At 44.3% G+C, this 25,717-nt stretch overlaps 1 protein-coding gene across 1 annotated transcript in view; it reads left to right on the top strand.

Annotated features, from left to right (window-relative positions):
• ANKK1 (ankyrin repeat and kinase domain containing 1) overlaps nt 1–25,717 on the top strand; it is a 164,921-nt gene that overhangs the window by 99,085 nt on the left and 40,119 nt on the right. The window contains exon 3 of the mRNA XM_040426855.1: nt 20,141–20,292. Within this exon, the coding sequence (XP_040282789.1) occupies nt 20,141–20,292 (152 nt within the window). The remainder of the gene's footprint in view (nt 1–20,140; nt 20,293–25,717) is intronic.

The following is a 25,717-nucleotide window of genomic DNA, read 5'->3' as shown; positions in this document are numbered from 1 at the left end:
CCGTTTTTCCGTTCCGTTTTTCCGTATGCCATGTACAGTATACAGTAGTTACATAGAAAAAATTGGGCTGGCCATAACATTTTCAATGGATGGTTCAGAAAAAACGGAACGGAAACGGAAGACATACGGATGCATTTCCGTATGTGTTCCGTTTTTTTTGCGGACCCATTGACTTGAATGGAGCCACGACCCGTGATTTACGGCCAAATATAGGACAAGCTCTATCTTTCAACGGAACAGAAAAACGGAAATACGGAAACTGAATGCAAACGGAACACATTCAGTTTTTTTTGCGAAACCATTGAAATGAATGGTTCCGTATACGGACCGTATACGGAACACAAAAAAACGGCCCGTACACCCGCAAAAAAAACGTTCGTGTGAACTAGGCCTTACTCTAACAAAATCTCATAGAGACACAGGGTATAATGTATTAACGTACAGGGGTACGCAAATACATTACACGTCTGAAATAAAGTTATAAAGTAGTAATCCCATAATGGGATTTTTAAAAAGCATTATAAATAATGTAAATAAAAAAGTTAAAAAGAAACTGCACAAAAAACAAAAGTAAAATAACCATTGTTTAGAATAAAATACATTTTAATGTGCATACATTAAATAAATAAATAATAATATCCAGATGACTGCAATAATCTGAAGAATATATTTATTAGGTTATTTAGTGTGAAACATGAACAGCATAAAAACTTTTAAAAAATCAATGCCAAATATTGTTTTTTTCTACATTTCCTCAGCAAAAAATACATATAAACTACACAGTAATTTATGTGTACCCCCAAACAATGCCAAAAAATAATACAGTTTGAAAATTTAAAAGAAGGCTCCAGGCAGCCACACTAATAAAAGAATAAAAAAGGTTATGGCTGTGGAAATGCAGAGCTGCAAAAACAGAAAATTGTTCCAAGTCATTAAGGCCTTTTCAGGATTGTTATTAATGGGTAAATGCTTGCATTGTGCTTCACTTGAGGCATTTTTTAGTAGTTGGCATAGGGGGTCTCAAACAATAGAAGCCTAAAGGATAATGACTATGCATCATCATAATTACACTATAATTCAGTAATTGTAGACAGGGCTCCGTGTGCTGATGTACCATGCTGTTGGGTGGGAGATATTGTGAAATGCTTCATGGGTAAAATAATTCTGCGACATGACACAGCAGAGCTGGCTAAGACTCTTTGCATACCTTTGGGTTTATGGTACAGATATTCAAACAAACACTAATTCTCTCTGATGCCAGTAGAAGTAAGATATGGTAATTTCCATGTTTTTTTTTCCAGAAATGCAGAGCAGCATTGGCAGGACTACAATATGCCTCATGCATACTAGGTGGTCTCCCTAGTGAGAAAGAGCACACCCAAGACCTTGACAAAAGCCACTCAGCTAACCAAGACAATTTTCTTTTAAAACACTTGTGGGGTCATTTATCAAACTGGTGTAGCCCATAGCAACCAGTCAGATGACATGTACCCTCTAGAACAGGGATGGCCAACCTGAGGCTCTCCAGATGTTGCAAAACTACAACTCCCAGCATGCCCAGACTGCCAACAGCTATCAGCCCACAGCAGGGCATGGTGGGAATTGTAGTTTTACAACAGCTGGAGAGCCTCAGGTTGGCCATGCCTGCTCTAGAATATACGTACAGCAGGATAAAGGGAACCTGTCACATTGAACGTGGTGTCTGAGCTGAAAGCAGCATATTATGGAATAGGAGGAGCTGAGCAAATTGAAATATAGGGGGTCATTTACAAGCCGATATACGCCAATTTTGTGGTGTATATCTGGCACAGATTCTGTTGCACGCTATGTTGCAGCAGAATAGAAACATAGAAACATAGAATGTGTCGGCAGATAAGAACCATTTGGCCCATCTAGTCTGCCCAATATACCGAATCCTATTAATAGTCCCTGGCCCTATCTTATATGAAGGATAGCCTTATGCCTATCCCATGCATGCTTAAACCCCTTCACTGTATTTGCAGCTACCACTTCTGCAGGAAGGCTATTCCATGCACCCACTACTCTCTCAGTAAAGTAATACTTCCTTATATTACTTTTAAACCTTTGCCCCTCTAATTTAAAACTGTGTCCTCTTGTGGTAGTTTTTCTTCTTTTAAATATGCTCTCCTCCGCAACATCTTCCCCGCTCACGTCAGGTCTAAAAAAAATGGGCATGGTGTGGGCGGGGAGGGGGATGGGCCAGCAGGCACGTCTCATTCATAATTTTCTATGCCTGGTTAAGGCTAGTGTTGATCGCAATTATTCTAATCGCAAATTTTTATCGCGAATATCGGCACAAGAATTTGTGAATATATAGAATATAGTGCTATATCTTCGTAATCGCGAATATTCTAGATTTTTTCTCATCAGTACCCTCCCTGCTTCTTGCTTGTGGGCCAATGAGAAGGCTGCAATGTCTTTGTCTGAGCTTAGCAACATCCCTAGCAACCAATAGGAAAGTTGCCTACCCCTTACTATATAGAAAACTTCCCAGCAGCCTTTTTCTGCAGTTTTTTTGCCGTTCTAAGAGAGAGAGAAGTGTTACTGCTGTGCTCTGTGCTTTGCTTAATCATCTGAATCCTTATTCAATTACATTAGATAGTTAGCTCATATACATAATAACACCGATACTGTAGTTAGTGGGAGATAGTCAGTGTAAGTTATATCCTGATGTAGTGTAGCTGATAGGATCCAGTGCAGGGTGTTAGGTAGTGTGATAGGAATTACTGTGCTGTGATAGGGATTAGTGACTTTATTTTTTCCAAAGACTATAGACAAAGTCATTTGCTGTCTGTTTTTCTGAATCCCTATTTTATTTTATTTTGCCCTATTTTTCCCAAACCCAATAAAGTCATCCAAAAGTCCCTCTTTATTTTCTTTGTATAGTTTTTTGGGCTGTAAATACATTTTTTGCTGATCATGAGTGGCCGTGCGTGTGCTGGCAGCCGTGGTAGGGGAATTGGTTCCAGTGCTGGACCGCTGCCAGCATGGTGCCGCTCCTCTACCCACGGAGGGGCAGGCGCATCTGGCAGGGGTGTCTGCCTCATCCGGGATCATCATAGTGCTGTGATGTCACAACAATACTTAGTGCGACAATAAGTAATTTCTACTCAGACTTGATAAAATGTGAAGTTGCATGTATTGCGCCAAAAAATATGCGCATCATTAGTGCCGATTTGCATAATTGCGATTATATTGGAGCACTCTATCTGCATATAAAGCTATTGTTCTGTCATGCATGCGAAATGAAATAAAAAACAGTGCTGTAATGTAAAATTACTTACAGTGATCAGGAGTAGTGTTGATCGAGCACCAAAGTGCTCGGGTGCTCGAGTAGAACACTTCGGAATGCTCGGGTTCTCTACAGAGCATCCGAGCACAATAAAAGTCAATGGGAGAACCAGAACATTAAACCAGGCACCCCCTGCTCTGAAGAGGGGAGGGTGTCTGGTTCATAGGAAAAGGTCAGAAATTGATGGAAACTCCACTGAAATGGTTTGGGACCAGCATGGGGAGGATGTCTGGATGCATCTTGGACTCCCAGGTCGCTGCTGGGAACGATGTTGTCTGAGTAGTACGCCACTTTTACAGACTGACACTAATACGCACAAAACCGAAGATAAAATCGATTTTGGGGGAAAAATTGTTAGGAAACATTCTTTCCTGTATATTTATTTGTATATAGAGTCCAAGTGCCAAAAATTACAAGGAAGAGGCACTTCGATACAACCTGTATATCACATAAAGGAGGGCCTCATTCACATTGTGGTACAATTGTTCAGGTAGTGGGACTCCTACACTCATAAAGCCTATGCACTAAGTGAAAGGGCTGCCAAAAATTACGAGGAACCGGCACTCCAATGCACCCTTTATTACACATAAAGTAGGGCATCATACACACCCTTGAAAAATTATGATTGATGGCCTGCTGGTGACCCTCTAAAACATTAGGGGCAAGGGCCAGCTACTGATATGACCTTCTAAAGCATTATGGATTAGGGTCTGCTGCTGAGCTGACCCTCTAAAACATTAGGGGCGAGGACCTGCTGCTGATCGGACCATCTAAAACATTAGGGGTGAGGGTGTGATGCTGATTTGACCATCTAAAACATTATGGGCGAGGGCCTGCTGGTGACCCTCTAAAACATTAGGGGTGAGGGTCTGCTGCTGAGCTGACCCTCTAAAAACATTAGGAGCGAGGGCAGCCTAATAAGCATGTTGATATGATGGAGGAGGAGGACGAGAAAAGGAAGATTGAACCATATACCATTTTTTGTGGTGGAAGTGGTATGGGAATACAGTGTATTCAATACACCATAAAAGCCACATTTAAAGTGTCTTTATGTTCAGCCGCTTTCCACTGTGGGAGAGAAGTCAGGAGAAATCCAGGCCATGTTCATTTTGATAAGAGTCAACCTGTCAGCATTTTCACTTGACAGGCCTATGCGCATATCAGTTATTATGCCCCCAGCAACACTAAATACCCGCTCTGACAAAACACTGGTGTCAGGGCAGGCCAGCACCTCCAAGGTGTAGAGCACCAGTTCTTGCCACGTGTCCAGCTAGTTATAGGATCACTGAGGACGCTAACACGGTCTTTTACGTACCCCTTCACCATATTCCAAAACTTTTCCCTCCTTGTGAAACTAGGCCGCGCATCAGGGTGAGAATGCTGGCGGGGTGTCTTGAAACTGTCCCAGGCCTTGGAGAGTGCCTCTGTTGGAACAGCTATATGTTCCCCTTGTCTCCCCTCCTCAGTTGCCAAAGGAACTACGTACTTTACTGCCAGCGTTGTCAGCTGGAAATGTTTGGAGCAATTTTTCCACAAAGACTTTCTGGTATTGAACCATTTTGCTAGTCCTCTCCACCACAAGAATGAGAGATGAAAAGTTCTCTTTGTAGCGGGGGGTTGAGAAGGGTGAACAACCAGTTATCGGTGTTGGCCAAAATGAGTATAACGCGAGGGTCAGGGGAAAGGCAGCATAACATAAAGTCAGCCATGTGTGCCAACAGACAAGTCTTTGCTTTCCTCATTAGGAGGATGTATCTCAATCTCCTCATCCTCTTCCTCCTCTTCGGCCCAACCACGCTGAACAGATGGAATAGACCTGCTGTGGGTACTACCATCTGTAGTGGAGGCAACGGTCTCCTGCTCCTCCTCCTCATCATCCAATTCGCGATGAGAAGACGAACGGAGGGTGGTCTGGCTAATCACCCTGTGTATTGTCTTTCCCCATTTCCACCTCTTCCACATGCAAAGCGTCCGCCTTCATTGTGAGCAGCAAGCATTTGAGTAGACACAGAAGTGGTATGGTTACGCTGATAAAAGCGGAATCACCGCTCACCACCCGGGTTGATTCCTCAATGTTGCATAAAACCTCACAGAGGTTAGACATCCATGCCCACTCATTGCTTGTGAAGAGCGGAAGCTGACTGGAAAGGCGACAAACATGTTGCAGCTGGTATTCCACTACTGCCCTCTGTTACTCACAAAGCCTGGCCAACATGTAGAACATGGAGTTCCAGAGTGTGCTCACATCACATAACAGTCTGTGAGCTGGCAATTGCAAGCGCTGCTGCAGCGTTGCCAGACCTGCGGCATCTGTACATGACTTCCGGAAATGGGCACACGCGTGGCGCACCTTCACTAGTGGCTCAGGCAAATTGGATTGGTTTTGAGAAACCGCTGAACCACTAAGTTGAACACGTGGGCTAGGCATGGCATGTGTGTGAGCTTGCCGAGCTCCAAAGCTGCCACCAAGTTACAGCCATTATAAGACACAACCATGCCTGGTTGTAGGTTGAGTTGCGAGAGCCACAGCTCAGTCTGGTACCTTATACCCTGCCACAGCTCTGCGGCGGTGTGCTGTTTGTCACCTAAGCAAATTAGTTTCAGCACGGCCTGTTGCCGCTTCCCCAATGCAGTGCTAGACTGCTTCCAGCTACTGACTGTTGGCTGACTGGTGCTGCAAGTTGAGTATTCAGAGGTAGAAGTGGAGGAGAAGGGGGGGTTGCAGCCACTAATGTAGGTAATGGCGGAATTCCTGATGGAAGTAGGGCCCACAATCCTTGGCGTTGGTAGCACCTCTGCCATCTCAGGGTGCGACTCGCTCCCGGCCTCCACACTCAGTCTGCCATCAGGGATATGTAGCATCCCTGGCCAAAAGCACTTGTCCATGTGTCAGTCGTTAAGTGGACCTTCCCAATAACTGCATTGGTCAGGGCACGGGTGATGTTACGGGACACATGCTGGTGTAAGGCAGGGACGGTACACCGTGAAAAATAGTGGCAGCTGGGGACTGAGTAACGAGGGACGGCCACCGTCATCAGGCTGCAGAAAGCCTCAGTGTCCACAAGCCAAAATGGCAACATTTCCAGGGCCAGCATTTTGGAAAGGTGCGCATTTAGTGCTAAGGCCTGTGGGTGGCTTTCGTTCAAAGGCCTGGGGTATGGACATTTGTTCGCTGCGCTGGGACACAGAAGTGGATGTGCTAGCTGATGGTGCTTGCAAAGGTCCAGGTTCAGGGCGGGAGGCATCCGGGCCTGCGTCTTGGACAGGGGATTGGCCAGCACGTAACAAAAGGGGAAGAGGAGGCAGTGGTGTGACTCGCAGACACTGCTTGTGGATTCAGACGTTCGGCCCACCTATTAGGGTGCTTTGATGCCATGTGGCGGATCATGCTGGTGGTGGTGAGGATGCTAGTCTTCATGCCCCTGCTCATTTTGGTCCGGCACATGTTGCAAATGACAATTCTTTTATCGTCCACACTTTCCTCAAAAAAGCGCCAGACTGTGGAACACCTACCCCTTCGCACGGGAGATTGCCGGAAGGGTGTGCTCCGGGGAACAGTTGCAGGCCTGTTTGGTGTGGCCCACCTTCTCCCTTTTTCCACTAGTGTTGAGCACTAATATTCGAATAGCAAAAATTTTTATCGAATATCGGCACTTCCCTAACTCGCGAATATTTCGAATATAGTGCTATATATTCGTTATTTCGAATATTCGTTTTTTATATATAGATTTTTTTTATTGTTACCCTTGCTTTTCAAAAGGCGGTACTTTTATGAGATGATTCCCTGCCCGCTCAAGTCAGTGCCCGTTGCCGCCTCTATCTACTTCCCGTGCGCATAGAGCGTCCCCATCACCATGGGAACGCCTCCATGCTAGAATGTACTGTCGGATTTGAGAATCAAGTTGCAATCGCAATGCGAATAATATAACTTGAATAAATCGCATAACGATTTTAACTTGTACCTAGTTTACAATGCTTGGCTTTCTTGAATTAGCAAAGATGGAGAATATTTCGTTTTGACTAATAAATATATTTGTCATCCTCGCTAATTGAAAGTAATTTAGTAAACCAGGTCTAAGTTGAAATCCCAATGCGATTAATTCAACTTATATTAATCGCATTGCGATTTTAACTTGAAGCTGCTGCTGGGTCTCTAATGGAATGTTTGCTAGAATTAACAAAGTTAACGAATATGGAATCTAGCAGTGCTAATTTCTAATCGCAATGCGATAATATTTGCTATTATTATTAACCGCATTGCGAAATCAACTTTTATAATCCACTATTCTTAGATATAGTACTATATTCGTTATATCCGACCGTTAATTCTTCCAATACCACCATCAAAATCGCCTAAGTTGTAATCGCAATGCAATAATAACTTAAATTGAGGAAGATGTAGAATACTTCGCTATCTTCGTTGATGTAGAATACTTCGCTATCTTCGTTGATGTAATGTCACGGCCATGGCTATGACCGTGACTCCTGAACCGCATGCGGTTGTCAGCGGTTTAGTTTGGTTGTCAATCACAGGTAAGGGCTGTGGTATTTGCCTCACCTGTGGTTGCCGCTGGCAACAGTATGTACGTGGCAGCTTGCTATGTTATGCATGCGGTTTTGTGTGATATGTATGTCTGTGTGCATTCTGTCTTATGTGTGGTGTGCACTTACATCTTCCCTTCACTGTGGTTGCCCGTGGCAACGTTTGGTTGTAGTGTGTACATGTGTTGGCAGTGTCCAGGCCTTCGGGCTGACTCCCAGGACATGCTTGCCACGCATGTCGTTGCCTGCGGCAACAGCCACAGTGTGTTCTTCAGTTGGACACAGTCTGTTTGAGTTTGTGTTTCCCTTCCCTGGTGCTGGAAGGGTTAACTCCCTTCCCAGTGTGTGTGTGACTCACTGGGTGTGTCTGACTGCTGGGTGTGGCTTCTTGGCCTATAAAGCCTCACTGTTAGCATATGTCTGTGGGTTGCTTCAGCCATGCTTAGCTGGAGAAGCCTCCTGTGTTTACCAACTGCCAGTGAGATCCACCCTTGTGGTTCATAAATATTATGTCACATTAAGTTTATGTTCATCTTTATGTGTGATGTCTATGTGATGGTCTGTTGGGATTTTCCTATGTTGTTTAGTGCAGTTTATGGATCTGGATTCCTGTTTGCACAGGGATCCAGTCAACAAGGCTGTGGCAGGTAGGTGAAACTCGGATAGTTCACCTGCCATATCCGTAAGTCTGTTTGTGTTCCCCTTTTCCCTGCAGCTTGGCCAGTGAGTCCCCTGTTCCTCCGTGTCCAGTAGGAACAGGCTGTCTTACCTTGACTCCTAGTCCAGGGACCGGTCGGAGGGTGAGTTAGGGATCCGAGGTTCCGGAGCATGGGTCCTCCTACCTTAAAGGTCGGCCCATGCATCTAGGAGTTAGGGTCAGGTTAGGGACGCTTTAGGAGGTGACCTGCTCCCTAATCCTGTTGTCCTGGCCGAGCAGCCATAACATCACGTGGCACCGCACGGCTGAGGATTTTCCCCATCCTCAGCCGTGACATGTAAATTCTACATCAACGAAGATAGCGAAGTATTCTACATCAACGAAGATAGCGAAGTATTTTACATTGTACAATACTTCGCTATCTTTGTTGATGTAAATTCTACATCAACGAAGATAGCGAAGTATTCTACATCAACGAAGATAGCGAAGTATTTTACATTGTACAATACTTCGCTTTATCTGTGAAAAAGATAAATACCGGATCCGTTTTTTCCAGACCCCGAAGAGACGGATCCGGTATTGCAATGCATTTGTCAGATGGATCCGCATCCGGATACGGAAACAAATTATATCCGTTTACATACGGATTTCCGGAACTGCTTCCTGGATTCTTCTAATGCTAACTTGTATTTTACAGAAAAGAAGTCTGCAAGCAGGGTCAGAACCAAAATAGTCAGTAGAAGCCAAATCAACAGACAAGACTTTAATCCAGACACCAGCCAAAGCAGGAGTTCTAAGCAGGAGTTTAGAGTAGCACAAAGCACAAATGGAGTAGCAGGACCCAGAACACATAAGAAATCACAGGAACTTAAGATTAGTGCCTGATTTAAATCCCCCGCCCAGCCTTCTGATTAGACGCTGAACCAAATCCCTGATTGGCGATGCATCCGCTCTCAAATACACTGACCAGCCAGGGCTTAACTGTTGAAAGGGCAACCCTCTGGGAATAGCCATGTGACTGGCACACACATTGCTACTGTTCTCTCCTATCACTGCCGCATGGACTGGGATGGCTGCTGCTGGGCAGAGGAGAAAACACCACAGGATCGTGGCCGGGTAAGTTTACAATATTAGAAGTAGTGAACAAATGGAAAGGAAGCATGAATGCAGGATCAGGTTCCACATTTGGTTGTTGTGTATTACCTTGGAGACAAATACATCTGCATTAGAGCTGCAGACACAAATGGCAGTAACTTTATAATTTAGACTTTTGGTGCTTTAACTTTTTATTGTACACTGCTCAAAAAAATAAAGGGAACACTTAAACAACACAATGTAACTCCAAGTCAATCACACTTCTGTGAAATCAAACTGTCCACTTAGGAAGCAACACTGAGTGACAATCAATTTCACATGCTGTTGTGCAAATGGGATAGACAACAGGTGGAAATTATAGGCAATTAGCAAGACACCCCCAATAAAGGAGTGGTTCTGCAGGTGGTGACCACAGACCTCTTCTCAGTTCCTATGCTTCCTGGCTGATGTTTTGGTCACTTTTGAATGCTGGCGGTGCTTTTACTCTAGTGGTAGCATGAGACGGAGTCTACAACCAACACAAGTGGCTCAGGTAGTGCAGCTTATCCAGGATGGCACAACAATGCGAGCTGTGGCAAGAAGGTTTGCTGTGTCTGTCAGCGTAGTGTCCAGAGCATGGAGGCGCTACCAGGAGACAGGCCAGTACATCAGGAGACGTGGAGGAGGCCGTAGGAGGGCAAAAACCCAGCAGCAGGACCGCTACCTCCGCCTTTGTGCAAGGAGGAACAGGAGGAGCACTGCCAGAGCCCTGCAAAATGACCTCCAGCAGGCCACAAAGGTGCATGTGTCTGCTCAAACGGTCAGAAACAGACTCCATGAGGGTGATATGAGTGCTTACAGCCCAACACCGTGCAGGACGTTTGGCATTTGCCAGAGAACACCAAGATTGGCAAATTCGCCACTGGCGCCCTGTGCTCTTCACAGATGAAAGCAGGTTCACACTGAGCACATGTGACAGAGTCTTGAGACGCCGTGGAGAACGTTCTGCTGCCTGCAACATCCTCCAGCATGACCGGTTTGGCATTGGGTCAGTAATGGTGTGGGGTGGCATTTCTTTGGAGGGCCGCACAGCCCTCCATGTGCTCGCCAGAGGTAGCCTGACTGCCATTAGGTACCGAGATGAGATCCTCAGACCCCTTGTGAGACCATATGCTCGTGCGGTTGGCCCTGGGTTCCTCCTAATGCAAGACAATGCTAGACCTCATGTGGCTAGAGTGTGTCAGCAGTTCCTGCAAGACAAAGGCATTGATGCTATGTACTGGCCCGCCCGTTCCCCAGACCTGAATCCAATTGAGCACATCTGGGACATCATGTCTCGCTCTATCCACCAACGTCACGTTGCACCACAGACTGTCCAGGAGTTGGCAGATGCTTTAGTCCAGGTCTGGGAGGAGATCCCTCAGGAGACCGTCCGCCACCTCATCAGGAGCATGCACAGGCGTTGTAGGGAGGTTATACAGGCACATGAAGGCCACACACACTACTGAGCCTCATTTTGACTTGTTTTAAGGACATTACATCAAAGTTGGATCAGCCTGTAGTGTGTTTTTCCACTTTAATTTTGAGTGTGACTCCAAATCCAGACCTCCATGGGTTGAAAAATTTATTTATTTATTTTATTTTTGTGTGATTTTGTTGTCAGCACATTCAACTATGTAAAGAACAAAGTATTTCAGAAAAATATTTAATTAATTCAGATCTAGGATGTGTTATTTTTGTGTTCCCTTTATTTTTTTGAGCAGTGTAGAAGCATTGATTCTTTTCAGTGGTTACAAAGCAAACAAACCTCAAGATCCAAGATCAAAATATGTAAAACAATTAGACATTAGTGATGCATTTATTTATAATGTACACAGCTGAGTCACATTATTTTGACCACCATCTAATATCCAGAGTAATTGCCATGTGCTGTACAGACAGCAGCTGGTTGGGAGTAGCTCAAAAAGGTCCTGGAAGGTTGTCAGTAGAATTGAGTGGACACCTGGATGTTCAGGTTCGACTGGTTTGGCCGAACTTCGCAAAAAAGTTTGACCCCGAACCCGAACCTCATTGAAGTCAATGGGGACCCGAACTTTGGAGCACTAAAATGCCTCAAAAAAGTCATGGAAAGGGCTAGAGGGCTGCAAAAGGCAGCAAAATGTGGTTAAGAGCATGGCAAGTGCTCTGCAAACAAATGTGGATAGGGAAATTACTTAAAAATAAAATACGTAAAAATAAAATATTATAATCTTGATCTAGGAGGAGGTCCATATGGAGTAGGAGGTTGAGGAGCCGGTGGATGTGGCGGTGTAGGTGGAAGCGGTAGCCAACATTTATTTTATTATTTATTTATTTTTTTGTTTAAATTTGGGTAGACCCGAAAACATTGGGAAATATAAAAAAATAAAACAAAGACACAGTCCTGATCAAAAGTTTAAGACCACTTGAAAAATTTCAAAAAATCATATTTTACATTTTTGGATCTTAACCACCTCCCGTCTGCCCATTGACTATAAACGTCCAGGAGGTGGATCTCTATTTCTGAAAGCACGTTTCAAAACGTCCTGCAGCTTTCCCCCCTGTGCTCCGCCCCTGTACATAGAAACTCCGTGACTAAGCTCCCTCCTGACAGCCAAGAACATGGATCTTTACCCTGAGACCTTTTTTCCTGGTCTCCAGGCTTTTGATTGCTCTGGCAAGCAGTCAGAGCGATCACAAATGCATCTACCATCTCCCTCTTATTACTGCCAGTCAGAGAGGGAGATCGGTATTTAAACTAGGCATCGCAATTGTAATTCTTAACTGTAATCCCTGGAGACCGATCAGCATGGTCTCCAGGGCATGTGAGCCTTGTAATTTCCAGTTACAGCGCTCTGAAATGCTTGTACCATCTCCCTCTCTGTAGCGCCGGCAGGAGAGGGAGATCGGTACATTCATACTCCACCAGCCATCCCCCAGCAGCTGTTTACACTGGAGACAAATCAGCATAGTCTCCAGAGCATGTGTTGTGAGCGCTGTAATCTGCAGTTACAGCGCTCAGAAAGGCTTGTACTGTCTCCCTCTCATTAGTGCTAGCAGGAGAGGGAGATCGAAACATTTACACTCACTCACCCAGCAGCTGTTTTCACTGGAGTCCAATCAGCACGATCTCCAGGACATGTGACTGTCTGAGCCGGGTGAGTGCAGGAGCTATCAGGTCTCCAGAGACCTTGATCAGCCCTGCACTGAGGCTGTACAGCAAAGTATACTGCTGTACAGCCTCTCTGGGGGGTGCATTTCTCCTGTAACTGGGGCTACTATGTCAGCCCCAGTTACAGGAGAAATCAACAGTGAAAAGAAAAAAAAAAAAAAAGTGAAGTTAAATGTCCCCCAGAGGTCTTGTATGACCTTATGGGGGACGCAAAGTGTAAAATAAAAAAAATAAAAATAAAATGTAAAAAAAAAAAAAAAAAATTACGTTTTCACATTCAAAAAAAAAATAATTCCCCAAGTAAGGAATAAAAAAATAGAAAAAATAAAATAAAATAGACATATTTGGTATTGCCGCATCCGTGACGGTCGGCTCTATAAATATATCACATAATCGACCCAGTCCAATAAACACCATAAAAAATAAAAATAAATAACTGTCAAAAAAAGCCATTTTTGTCACCTTACATCACAAAAAGTGCAACACCAAGTGATCAAAAAGGCGTATGTCCCACAAAATGGTACCAATAAAACAGTCACCTCATCCCGCAAAAAATAAGCCCCTACATAAGAAAATCTCTAAAAAAATAAAAAAAACTATAGCTCTTAGAACATGGAGACACTAAAACATCATTTTTTTGGTTTCAAAAATGCTATTATTGTGTTAAAGTGAAATAAATAATAAAAAGTATACATATTAGGTATTGCCGCGTCCGGAAAAGCCAGCTCTATAAAAATATCACATGAACTAAACCCCTCGGGTGAACACCGTAAAAATAAAAAAATAAAAACTGTGTCAAAACAAGCAATTTTTGTCACCTTACATCACAAAAAGTGCAACACCAAGTGATCAAAAAGGCGTATGTCCCACAAAATGGTACCAATAAAACCGTCACCTCATCCCGCAAAAAATGAGCCCCTACATGAGAAAATCTCTCAAAAAATAAAAAAACTATAACTCTCAGAACATGGACACATTAAAACATAATTTTTTTGTTTCAAAAAGGCTATTGTTGGGTAAAACGTTAATAAATAAGAAAAAGTATACATATTAGGTATCGCCACATCCGTAACAATCTGCTCTATAAAAATATCACTTGACTGAACCTCTCAAGTGAACGCTGTAAAAATAAATAAATAAAAACTGTGCTAAAACAACAAATTTTTTGGTCACCTTGCCGCATAAAGTGTTATAATTAATAATCAAAAAATCATATGTACCCAAAAATAGTACCAATAAAACTGGCACCTTATTACCTAGTTTCCAAAATGGGGTCACTTTTTGGGAGTTTCTACTGTAAGGGTGCATCAGGGGGGCTTCAAATGGGACATGGCATCTAAAAGCCATGTGGAGTTCCTTTTCTTCTGCGCCCTGCCATGTGCCCATACAGCAGTTTTTTGACCACATGTGGGGTGTTTCTGTAAACCGCAGAATCTAGGTAATAAATATTGAGTTTTGTTTGGCTGTTAACCATCGATGTGTTAAAGAAGAAATTGGATTAAAATGGAAAATCTTCCAAAAAAGTGAAATTTTAAAATTTGATCTCCATTTTCCTTTAATTCTTGTGGAACGCCTAAAGGGTTAACAAAGTTTGTAAAATCGGTTTTAAGTAACTTGAGGGGTGTAGTTTCTACAATGGGGTCATTTATGGGGGTATCCACTATGTAGGCCCCACAAAGTGACTTCAGACCTGAACTGGTCCTTAAAAAGTGGGTTTTGGCAAAAACATATGGGGAATGTTAAGTAATAAATATTTTATGAGGTATCACTTTCTGTTTAAAAAGCAGAGGAAATGAAATTTAGAAAATTGCAAATTTTTCAAAATTTTTGGTAAATTTGGGATTTTTTCATAAATAAAGGTGAAATATATTGACTCAAATTTATGACTATCATGAAGTACAATGTGTCACGAGAAAACAATCTCTGAATGACTTGGATAAATAAAGGCGTTCCAAAGTTATTACCACATAAAGTGAGATAGGTCAGTTTTGCAAAATTAGGCCTGGTCAGGAAGGGGGCAAATGGCCCAGATGGGAAGTGGTTAACAAGGTTTCAAGTAGAGCTTCAACATGCAACAAGAAGAAATGAGAGTGAGACAAAATATTGAGCATTCAATTAATTGAAAATAACGATTAAACTGAAACAGGCCGTTTTTCAGCTGATCAAAAGTTTAGGACCACACCTCCAAATAACCCCTAAACCCCCCAAAACAGAAATCCAACGTCCAAACATGAACTCAGTAATGAGTAGCTCCGCCGTTATTGTTGATCACTTCAAAAATTGGTTTTGGCATGCTTGATGCAAGCGTTTCCATGAGGTGAGTGGGAACATTTCTCCAAGTGGTGAAGACCGCCGCACGAAGGCCATCTACTGTCTAGAACTGTTGTCCATTTTTGAAAACTTCCCTCGCCATTCATCCCTAAAGGTTCTCAATTGGATTTAGATCAGGGGAACACGCAGGATGGGCCAAAAGAGTGATGTTATTCTCCTGGAAGAAGTCCCTTGTCCTGCGGGCATTGTGTACTGTAGCATTGTCCTGTTGAAAAACCCAGTCTTTACCACACAGACGTGGGCCCTAAGTCATGAGGAATGCTCTCTGCAACATCTGGACATAGCCAGCGGCCGTTTGACGCCCCTGCATTTCCTGAAGCTCCATTGTTCCACTGAAGAAAAAAGCACCCCAGACCATTATGGCGCCCCCTTCACTGTGGCACGTAGAAAACATCTCAGGTGGGATCTGCTTGTCATGCCAGTAACGTTGGAAACCATCAAGGTTAATTTTTTTCTCATCAGAGAATAAAACTTTCTTCCACCTTTGAATGTCCCATGTTTGGTGCTCTCTTGCAAAGTCCAAACGAGCAGTTCTGTGGCGTTCAAGGAGACGAGGTCTTTGAAGACGTTTTTTGTTTTTGAAGCCCTTCAGTCTCAGATGCCGTCTGATGGTTATGGGGCTGCAGTCAGCACCTTACTGGTGCTGACTGCAGGCCTTAATTTGGGTCGAGGATCGTCCAGTGTCTTGACGGACAGCCAATTGGATCCTCCGGCCCAGTGCTGGTGAAATTTTTTGGGGTCTTCCACTTGACTTTTTTGTTCCATAACCATCAGGATCATTTAAGAAATTCCTAATGACTGTCTTACTCCGTCCCACCTCAGCAGCGATGGCGCGCTGTGAGAGACCCTGCTTATGCAGTTCAACAACCCGACCACGTTCAAAAAGGGAGAGTTTTTTTGGCTTTTGCCATCACAACGTGTGACTACCTGACAGAAAATGACAATAAATCCACATCTTTGCACAGATTTGGCTTTTTAAAGGCATGTGGTCCTAAAATTTGGATCAGCTGAAAAACAGCCTGTTTCAGTTTAATCGTTTTTTTCAATTAATTGAATGCTCAAAAAATGTTTGGTCTCACTCTCATTTCTTCTTGTTGCTGTTGAAGCTCTACTTGGAACCTTGTTAAGATCCAACTATGTAAAATATGATTTTTTGCAATTTTTCAAGTGGTCTTAAACTTTTAATCAGGACTGTAAAGTGCGCTGGAATACAACAATGACTGGGTGAGGCTGGTATACATGTCTATTCTGCACAAGGTATGGCCAAGTCCTGTGGGATCCCTGCTTGGTTCATTTTAATGAACGTGAGCTTGTCCATATTGGCTGTGGACAGTTGGCTGTGCTTGTCTGTGATAACCCCCTCCTGCCATGCTAAACAAACGTTCAGACAATACACTGGCTGCAGGGCAGGCCAGCACCTCCAAGGCGTAAAGGGCAAGCTCAGGCCATGTGCCCAATTTGGAGACCCAGAAGTTGAAGGGGGCAGACCCATCAGTCAGTACGTGTAGGCGTGTGCACACATACTGCTCCACCATGTCGCATGTCCCCGTGATGTCCATGATCCAATTGGATATCTTCCCTATTAACTTTCAATGTTCTTTTATGCGCCTACCATAGTGATCACGGGTAACGGGAAATCAGGGTTCCATGCCGGAGAGGGAGACTGAAAAAGGGATACCACATCCAAGGGAGGTCAATGATTGAAATCTGATTGGGTGGAGATGGTGGGACAAGTAATTAAAGCTCAAGCATCGAAGGAAGCAGCAATTACCCACTCCCGACTCGGGGAGGTAGTGATGATAAATAACAATATAGGATTCTTAAGATGCCCTGTTATTGGAATGAGTAATAAAAAATTACAGGGAATGTCACTGCAGTATTTTGGATGAGGAAATATTCTACAGGAGAGGCCCTGCTGCCGCTTTGTTGACTCTAGATAACTTCTGCCTGATCGCATGTCCCCGTGACATCAACGATCCAATTGGATATCTTCCCTATCAACTTTCGATTTTCTTTTATGTGCCTAACATGGTGACCACCGGTAATGGGAAATCATTGTTTGATTTCGAAGAGGGAGCCTGATAAACGGCTACGGAGTCGGCTACTACTTCAAAGCAAGGCAGCATGAGTTGCGGGCCTGCAGGTGAGCTGACCCTGTAATCGCTCATGTGTGCCAGGCTACCAAGAGGCAACGACAAGCTGTCCTCTGTGAGAGGTGTATCGTCTGTGTCCTCTGTATCCCCCCAACCATGTACCAGTGATGCCCATGAGCTGGTTTGGGTGCCACCCTTCTGTGAACACGGCTCCTCCTCCTCATCCTCCACCTCATCATCCTCCAGAACTGTGCCCTTGCTGGACAATTGTGTACCTGGCGTATGTTTGTGCAGGGCTCCACTCTCATAGCCACTTGTGAATGTCTGGCCTGAAACCCTAGTAAATGATCCCTCTTCCTCCTCCTCTTCTGCCACATCCTCTTTCATCATCGCTCGAAGCGTTTTTTCAAAGAGACAAAAAGTGGGATAGTACTCGAAACTGGAGTACTCGAAACAGCGCAACACGGCACACAGGTCTCGCATGGAGGCCCAGTCATTGGTGGTGAAGTGGTGCTGTTCCGCAGAGCGACTCACAAGTGCGTGCTGCAGCTGAAACTCCACTATCGCCTCACAGTCTGGCCAGCATGTGCAAGGTGAAGTTCCACCTTGTGGGCTCGTCGCATATGAGGCGGTGATTGGGAAGGCCGAAGTTACGCTGCAGGGCTGACAGGCGAGCAGCAGCAGCGTGAGAATGCCAAAAGCGCGCACGGACGGCCTGCACTTTCTGCAGCAGTTCTGACACATTGGGGCAATTTTTCAAGGAACGTCTGCACCACCAAATTCAGCACATGCGCCAGGCAAGGGATGTGCGTCAAACCGGCTAGGCCCAGAGCTGCTACGAGATTTTGCCCATCATCGCAAACCACCAGGCTGGGCTTGAGGCTCACTGGCACCAACCACTCTTCGGTCTGTTGTTCCATGCCTGTCAGCAGCTCCTGCGCAGTATGGTTTTTTTCCCCCAAACAGGTTTTAAAACTGCCTGCTGTCGTTTACCCCTGGCTGTGCTGAAGTTAGTGGTGAAGGTGCTACGCTGACCGGATGAGGAGCCGGTAGAGGATGAGGAAGCGGAGTAGGAGGAGGAAGCAACAGGAGGCAAAGAGAAGCGCCCTGAAATCCTCAGTGGTGGAAGGACAGGCGCCAAACTGCTGTCAGCCTCAGGTCCAGCAGCCACTGCATTTACCCAGTGTGCTGTTAGGGAGATATAATGTCCCTGACCGGGTGCCGAAAAACCTAAAGTTTGGGTTCTCTCAACTCTAGTATTAATCCATCCTTTTAGATATAATATTACATATATATATATATATATATATATATATATATATATACACCCATACATGCTGATTGAATCCCCTGGAGTGTATAGGATCTTCCAGCAAGAAAATGCAACATGTCAAATGGCTAGAAATGTCTGACATCCGTTGGAAAAGCATTGCTAAGAATTCCAAATACTATCCTGACCCCTAATTCCTCCAACTTGAATCCAATTGAGCATCTGTGCGACCACTTCAATTGTCGTGTTTACTCTATGGATCCTCCCCTACAGCAGCTGTGGGAAGTACTGTAGTCAGCATGGCTCCAGACACTTGTGACAACTAAGGTTGAGCGAACTCAAACTGTAAAGTTCAGGTTCGTACCGAACTTTAGAGTTTTTTGTACCCGGACCCGATCCCGAACACTTTCATAAAAGTTCGGGTTTGGTGTTCAGTGATTTAATGGCGCTTGTTGAAAGGCTGCAGGGCAGCCAATAAACAAGCGTTTAACTAGTGTGCCCTTAGAAGCCATCACCATGCCTACTAATGACATGGCTGTGATTGGCCAAGTGCAGCAGGTGACCCAGCCTCTATATAAGCTGGAATTACATAGCGCCGCAAATCACTCTGCTCTTACTAGTTGTAGGGATAGGATGCTGCTGCTGTGAGGGAGTGATTAGGAAAGACTGATATCTACATTTGGTGTGAAGTCTGCGATCTACAGGGTTTTTTGTTTTGGGGGTGCAATGCAACATTTCTGTACCCTGTCCTGAACCCAGTAGTTCAATGACTGACATATACCCATTTTTAAAGTGCACCTGCACTGCATATGTGCCAGGGGAAGGGGAAATAATATGGTCTGTGAGTTCAGGGATCCAGGGGGTGACATATCCCCATTTTTTTCTGTAAAGTACCCCTGTGCTGCATTTCTGAGAGTGAAATATAATCAGTTAAATCCATCTGTTCCATTGTGTGGTGACATATTTACATTTTTTGTTGTAAAGTACATCTGAGGTCTGCACTGCATATGTGACAGGCAGGCACATAAATTCAGCAAATCCATCTGTTCCATTGTAGGGGTGACATATCCACTATTTTTTTAAGTAAAAAAAACCCTGTGCTCCATTTGTGAGAGTGAAATATAATCTCAGTTAAATCCATCTGTTTCATTTAGGATTATAAAGTAAATTTTTGCCCTGTGCTGCATTTCTGGTAGTTAAAGAAATACAGTTAAATTTATCTGTTTCATTGTGTGTGAGTAAAAAAAAAAAAATTTTGGCAATAAAGTACCTTTGCTGCCTGCACTGCATAGCAGATCGGGCAATAAGTTTAAAAAAACTTGTCTGTTCCATTGTTGGGTGACATTAAACCATTTTCCATCTCAATGGCGGAATTGAAAACACTAATGTGAAAGTAGCCTTAACTTGATTTGTTGTATTATTGTAATATGCTTTTGTTGCTAACAGTTTAAACGAAATAATTGTGGCTACAATCTGTACACTTACTGCATCTGCCAAATTAATTCTTCCATTTCTAGTATTGAACAAGTCTTTAGAAATGTCATTTCTCACTGTTTCCCCAAAAAGTTTTATTTAGAGGAAATTTCAAGTTACAATTCTACCAAGGTACATAAGGTAACTACTTTATTGTTTTCATGCACCATGAATAAAGGATTTTTCTGTCTTCCAGATTTCTGATTTTGGCCTTTCAAAGTGGAAGGAAAACTCAACTCGGAAGGAATATATAGAAAGATCAGCAATCAAAGGAACCCTAAGCTACATCCCACCAGAGGTATTCCTGGAAAGCAGCAGGGTGCCAGGAATCAAATATGATGTGTACAGGTATGGTGAGAAGAGCAATGACTTGAAAACTGAAGCTACAGCTAAACACAGCACTGCTGCACAATACTGTAAAGTCAAAGCAACCATAGAACATAGTGTGAGCTAATACTAGGATTAAAACTACAATTCAAAAACAGTAGACCATAGGACTGTGATGGCTAACCTCCTGCACTGTGCTAAAAACCACAACTCCCAAGATGCACACTTGCTTGGCTGTTCTCAGAACTCCACAGAAATAAATGGAGCATGCTGGGAGTTGTAGTTTCACCACAGCTGGAGTGCCGGAGGTTAGCCATCACTGCCACAGGCTATGCTAAAATGAGCAAAACAGTAATGGCAGGTTTACAGGACCCACATTTTTGTACAAATGCACATTCCAGGTAATTGGGCCATGTAAATGTACCACAGCTTTGGCTACTTTCATACTTGCATTTTGTCTGATCCGGCATCGGCAAAAATGCTTCTGTTTCTGATAATACAATCTGCTGCATCTGTTATGAACAGATCCGGTTGTATTATCTTTAAAATAGCAATGATGGATCCGGCATGAACATCATTGAATGTCAATGGGGGACAGATCCCTTTTCTATTTTGTCCCATTGTAGCGGTCAGGGGAGGAAGAGACCGCAGGGCAGGGTTCAAATACAGTATAGCAGACGAGGAGGCTGAAGCAGATAACGGCTTTATTAATTTACAGAATATAACGGAAGGAAAATCGGATTAACAGTATTGTGTCGATGCACCAGGGTTGCAATCGACAAATGACAGGAACAGTGTTTACAAGTTTACATAAATTTACAGGAAGGATAACTGAACTTTGCATATACCAAATACGCTCCCACCAGAAAACACATAAGATTACAGGCTACTCTCCTCTGATATTTTCCTGTCTGAACTCTGCTACTCAGGGCACGTTGCTACAACGCTCTGACTAAAGTATCTTGTTCTATGACCTATCACAGATTAGCACCGGTGCACACTCACAGTTCTGTGGGCAGTTGCTTGTCTGGCTATGGTACGTGGAGGCAGGTGTAGTCTGGATCTTCTTGTGGGCTTCTTGTGGCTGAAGGAAGGCATGACAGTCTGTGTGGAACCTATCTTTAGCAATACAGCGCAATGTAAATTGGTGTTTCTAGGGGCTGACCCTTACACCATGACGGGATGGGAACGCATCCAAATGGAACGGAATGCATTTTTGCGCATTCTGTTCTGTTCAGTTTTGTCAGAAAAACCTGTAAATCTGTATGAGAACAAGCAATGCTATCTTATAGCATAATCCTTGCTGATTCTCCTACTGAAATGAATGGGCACCTGGAAAAAAAAGAATCTGAAAAAAAGTGCCAAAACTGCCCATAAAATCAGTGCAGATTCCACACAGATTTTTCAGAGCGTTTTCACAATCTGTCATGTGAACATACCCTAACATTGTTAATTTCAATCAATCACATTGTAACTGACATCCTACAATTGTAGACAGAAAGTAAATGTAATTTCTAGAAGCACACAAATGAAATCCAAAATATGGTTGCCATGCCAAAGATGCATCCAGCATATTCTGCTTAAAAAAAATTCTTAGCAAACAATTTTCAGTACAGTAGCTCAGAACAGAATTTTTTTTATTTAGGCCCTATTAAGATGGACAAACACCAACACACCCAATTGTATAAGTATCTTCATATGAGCAATGCTGGCTCTCCAAGCCCGCAGTATCATTGATGTGGCTCATGCCTTTATTCCAAATACTGGACAATGATAAGAAGTTATTGAGAGTTTTAACTGGTACCAGTGCTTCTCACAGCCAGCCTACTTCTTTACAGGGGTTGTCTGAGTAGCTTTCATTTTCTGAGCAGTACAATCATATCTTTTGTGGACTTTTCCTTTTCAAAGCAATGTGAATATAAAGTTTTATTCTGCCAGGTTCTGCTCCTGCAATAACCCAGGAAGCAGTGTTTCGTTGTGAATCACTCTCTGCATTAGGCTGCTTCATGGCCCCTATCTTCTGCTATGACTATAGTGGTCTCCTGGTTGGATGCTACAGCTGTCACTTAGAGCAGAGGGGAGGTGTAGGGGAGGCAAAGCAGCTCAGTGCAGAGAGCACTTTACAGTGAAGCATAGCCTCCTGCACTTGCAGAAGCAGGACCTTGCAGAATAAAGTTCATATTAACACTGCTTTTGATAGTAAAATCCATAAAAGGTATATTTGCACTGCTTTCCTTAGTCCCTATCAAGTGCTGTCAACTGTTTAAATTGGTCAAAACTGCTGATAGACTCCCGTAAGTGCACACATACATTGAAGTCAATAATAAAATGGAATGTAATATAGCCATAACTTTCTAAATTTAAAGACCTGTCACCATAAAATGCCTTCACACAGGTTATAGAGCAGGAGGGGCTGATTTTATATATATATATATATATATATATATATATACTGTAAGGGATCGCCTCTTATTCGGGGGTCATTCTCACAATGATCTTCATCGACCACAGGGTTAGGGGCCAAACATTGCTTTTATTTGGCACCTCAGCAAAACCAAAACAAACAATACAAATAAAACACCTGCCCGGCTGGGCTCTAACTAAACATGAGGACTCCCTACTTCACTGAAAGCCCCGTTCACACACGGGAAGAACATGCGGCTTTTCTCAGCCTAACAATCCAGCACTTCCAGGCTGTAACAAAGTCGAGTACCTTTTGGGGGATTGTGGCCCAGAAGTCCTCCTGACTCTGGCCTAGCGACCGTCGATTCCAAGACCTCGCGGAGTTCCTTAAAGTTCAACCAGCTCGGCTGAGCCCACTTGTACATGAGCCTCCACAGGCCTCTGCTTCACAAGACGCTCCAGAGTGAGACACACCCAAGATCCAGTAACAAGATTAAATAGGATCCCTGGACATGAGCATGCCTCAAGTCCCGGACTGGAACCTGGGGAAACAACACCTCAATGTTCACATTGCCACAATACATATACAGTGGATATAAAAAGTCTACACACCCGTTAAAATGTCAGGTTTCTGTGATGTAAAAAAATGAGACAAAGATAAATGATTTCAGAACATTTTCCACCTTTAATGTGACCTATAAACTGTAGAAAGAAAAAAAACGAGAATAAAAAAAATAAAAAAATAATAAAAAAAAACAATGCAACAGCACCCCGCAAACAAGATAAAGTACAATAATGCCATAGTCACAAAAAATATTATAGTGCTAATTCTACGCTTATTTATAAAGTAAGATGCTTGGCAAATACATTTTGTACAAAACCATCTGAGCCCGTCTGCTGAACGTCAAGGCGATCTCTGTAAGACAGGTCCTAACACTAAATACTACCTGTTATGCGCCATAATGGCTGCCATAAAGTTCAGGAAGTGTTGGATCCACATGCATGATGGGTCCACTCTGCCTTTTACCATTTTTGGTGCCAAAATGGCCTCCATTACTTACAAGGGATACAGGTACCAATATGCATGCTGAGCCCACTCCATACCTTTCCTTGTGCCAGACAGCTTCCAATGAATGTAGTGAGAGCAGGCCACAGCTTTATACTGAAACTAATTAAAATCAGCCTATGGGGCAGACAGGCTAATCAGGAATGCACGGCGAAACCCTTTATTAACTTTCGGGCACATTTATTACCAGCGCTTCAGAGGAAGGTGAAATGCTGCCTCCTGCTAAGACGTTCCATATCAGCTGGTGGTGCTGGTTGTTGTGGCGTGCTGACAAAGCTTTTCCACCTTTCAGCCATGCTAACCCTGCCTTCTAAGGGGCTGGTGGTGCCCCAGCTGCGTTGGCGACCTCTTCCTCCTCTTCAGCCTTCGCCTTGTGCTTCCACTGTGCCCCCGCTGTAAGGTAAGAATGCCACCAGCAGTACGTCTACCAGCGTGCGCTTGTACTCGCGTATCTTACGATCACGCTCCAGTGATGGAATTAAAGACGATACATTGTCCTTGTAACGGGGATCCAGCAGAGTGGCCACCCAGTATTTAGCACAAGTTAGAATGTGGGCAACTCGGTGGTCGTTGCGGAGACACTGCAGCATGTAATCGCTCATGTGTGCCAGGGTGCCCAGAGGCAACGAAAATCTGTCCTCTGTGGGAGGTGTATCGTCTGTGTCCTCTGTATCCCCCTAGCCACGCACCACTGATGGCCATGAGCTGGTTTGGGTGCCACCCTGCTGTGAATGCCTCCTCCTCCATCTCCTCATCCTCTACCTCGTCATCCTCCAGAACTGTGCCCTGGCTGGACAATTGTGTTCCTGGAGTTTGTGGGTGCAGGAACCCACCTTCGGAGCCACTTGTGAATGACTGGCCGGACACCCTATGAAATAATCCCTCTTCCTCCATCTCTTCCTGTGCCACATACTCTTCCATCATCGCCAGCAGCGTTTTTACAACGAGGCATAGAAGTGGGATAGTAACGCTGAGAACGGCGTTATCAGCACTGACCATGTTGATGGAGTACTCGAAACAGCGCAACAAGAACACAGGTCTCACATGGAGGCCCAGTCATTGGTGGTGGAGTGGTGGCCAGCATGTGCAAGGTAGAGTTCCACCTTGTGGGCATGTCGCATATGAGGCTGTGAGCGGGAAGGCCAAAGTTACGCTGCAGCGCTGACAGGCGAGCAGCAGCAGGGTGAGAGCGCTGAAAGCGCGCACAGATGGCCCGCACTTTCTGCAGAAGCTCTGACATATCGGGGTAATTTTTAAGGAATCTCTGCATCACCAAATTCAGCACATGCGCCAGGCAAGGGATGTGCGTCAAACTGGCTAGTCACAGAGCTGCTATGAGATTTCGCCCATTATCGCACACTACCAGGCCGGGCTTGAGGCTCACTGGCACCAACCACTCATCGGTTTTGTTGCTCAAGGCCCGTCCACAGCTCCTGCGCGGTGTGGGGTTTGTCCCCCAAACAGATACGTTTTAAAACTGCCTGCTGTCGTTTACCCCTGGCTGTGCTGAAGTTGGTGGTGAAGGTGTTACGCTGACCGGATGAGGAGCCGGTAGAGGATGAGGAAGCGGAGTAGGAGGAGGAAGCAACAGGAGGCAAACTGAAGCGTCCTGCAATCCTCGGTGGTGGAAGGAAATGCGCCAAACTGCTATCCGCCTCAGGCCCAGCCGCCACTGCATTTACTGTGGGACAGCCACTGCCATAAGGCTTTTAAAACTCTCCGTCCCCACCAGACGAAATGACAGCATTTCAAAGGACAGTAATTTTGAAATGCTGGCATTCAGGGCCAGTGATCGCAGGTGGGTAGGGGGGTACTTCCTCTTCCGCTCCAGTGTTTGGGAGATGGATAGCTGAACGCTTCCGTGGGACATTGTGGAGATTCTTGGTGACCCAGGTGGTGGTGTTGCTGGCAGATCCTCTGTTTGCGGGGTGGCAGGTGGCACTGTCACTCCAGAGGTGGATGAAGAGGCTGAGACTG

Source organism: Bufo bufo, chromosome 1 (genome assembly GCF_905171765.1).
Source record: "Bufo bufo chromosome 1, aBufBuf1.1, whole genome shotgun sequence".
NCBI classification, from domain to species: Eukaryota; Metazoa; Chordata; class Amphibia; order Anura; family Bufonidae; genus Bufo; species Bufo bufo.
Note: the sequence above shows the minus strand (reverse complement) of the source record. Positions and strands in the feature narration are given on the sequence as shown.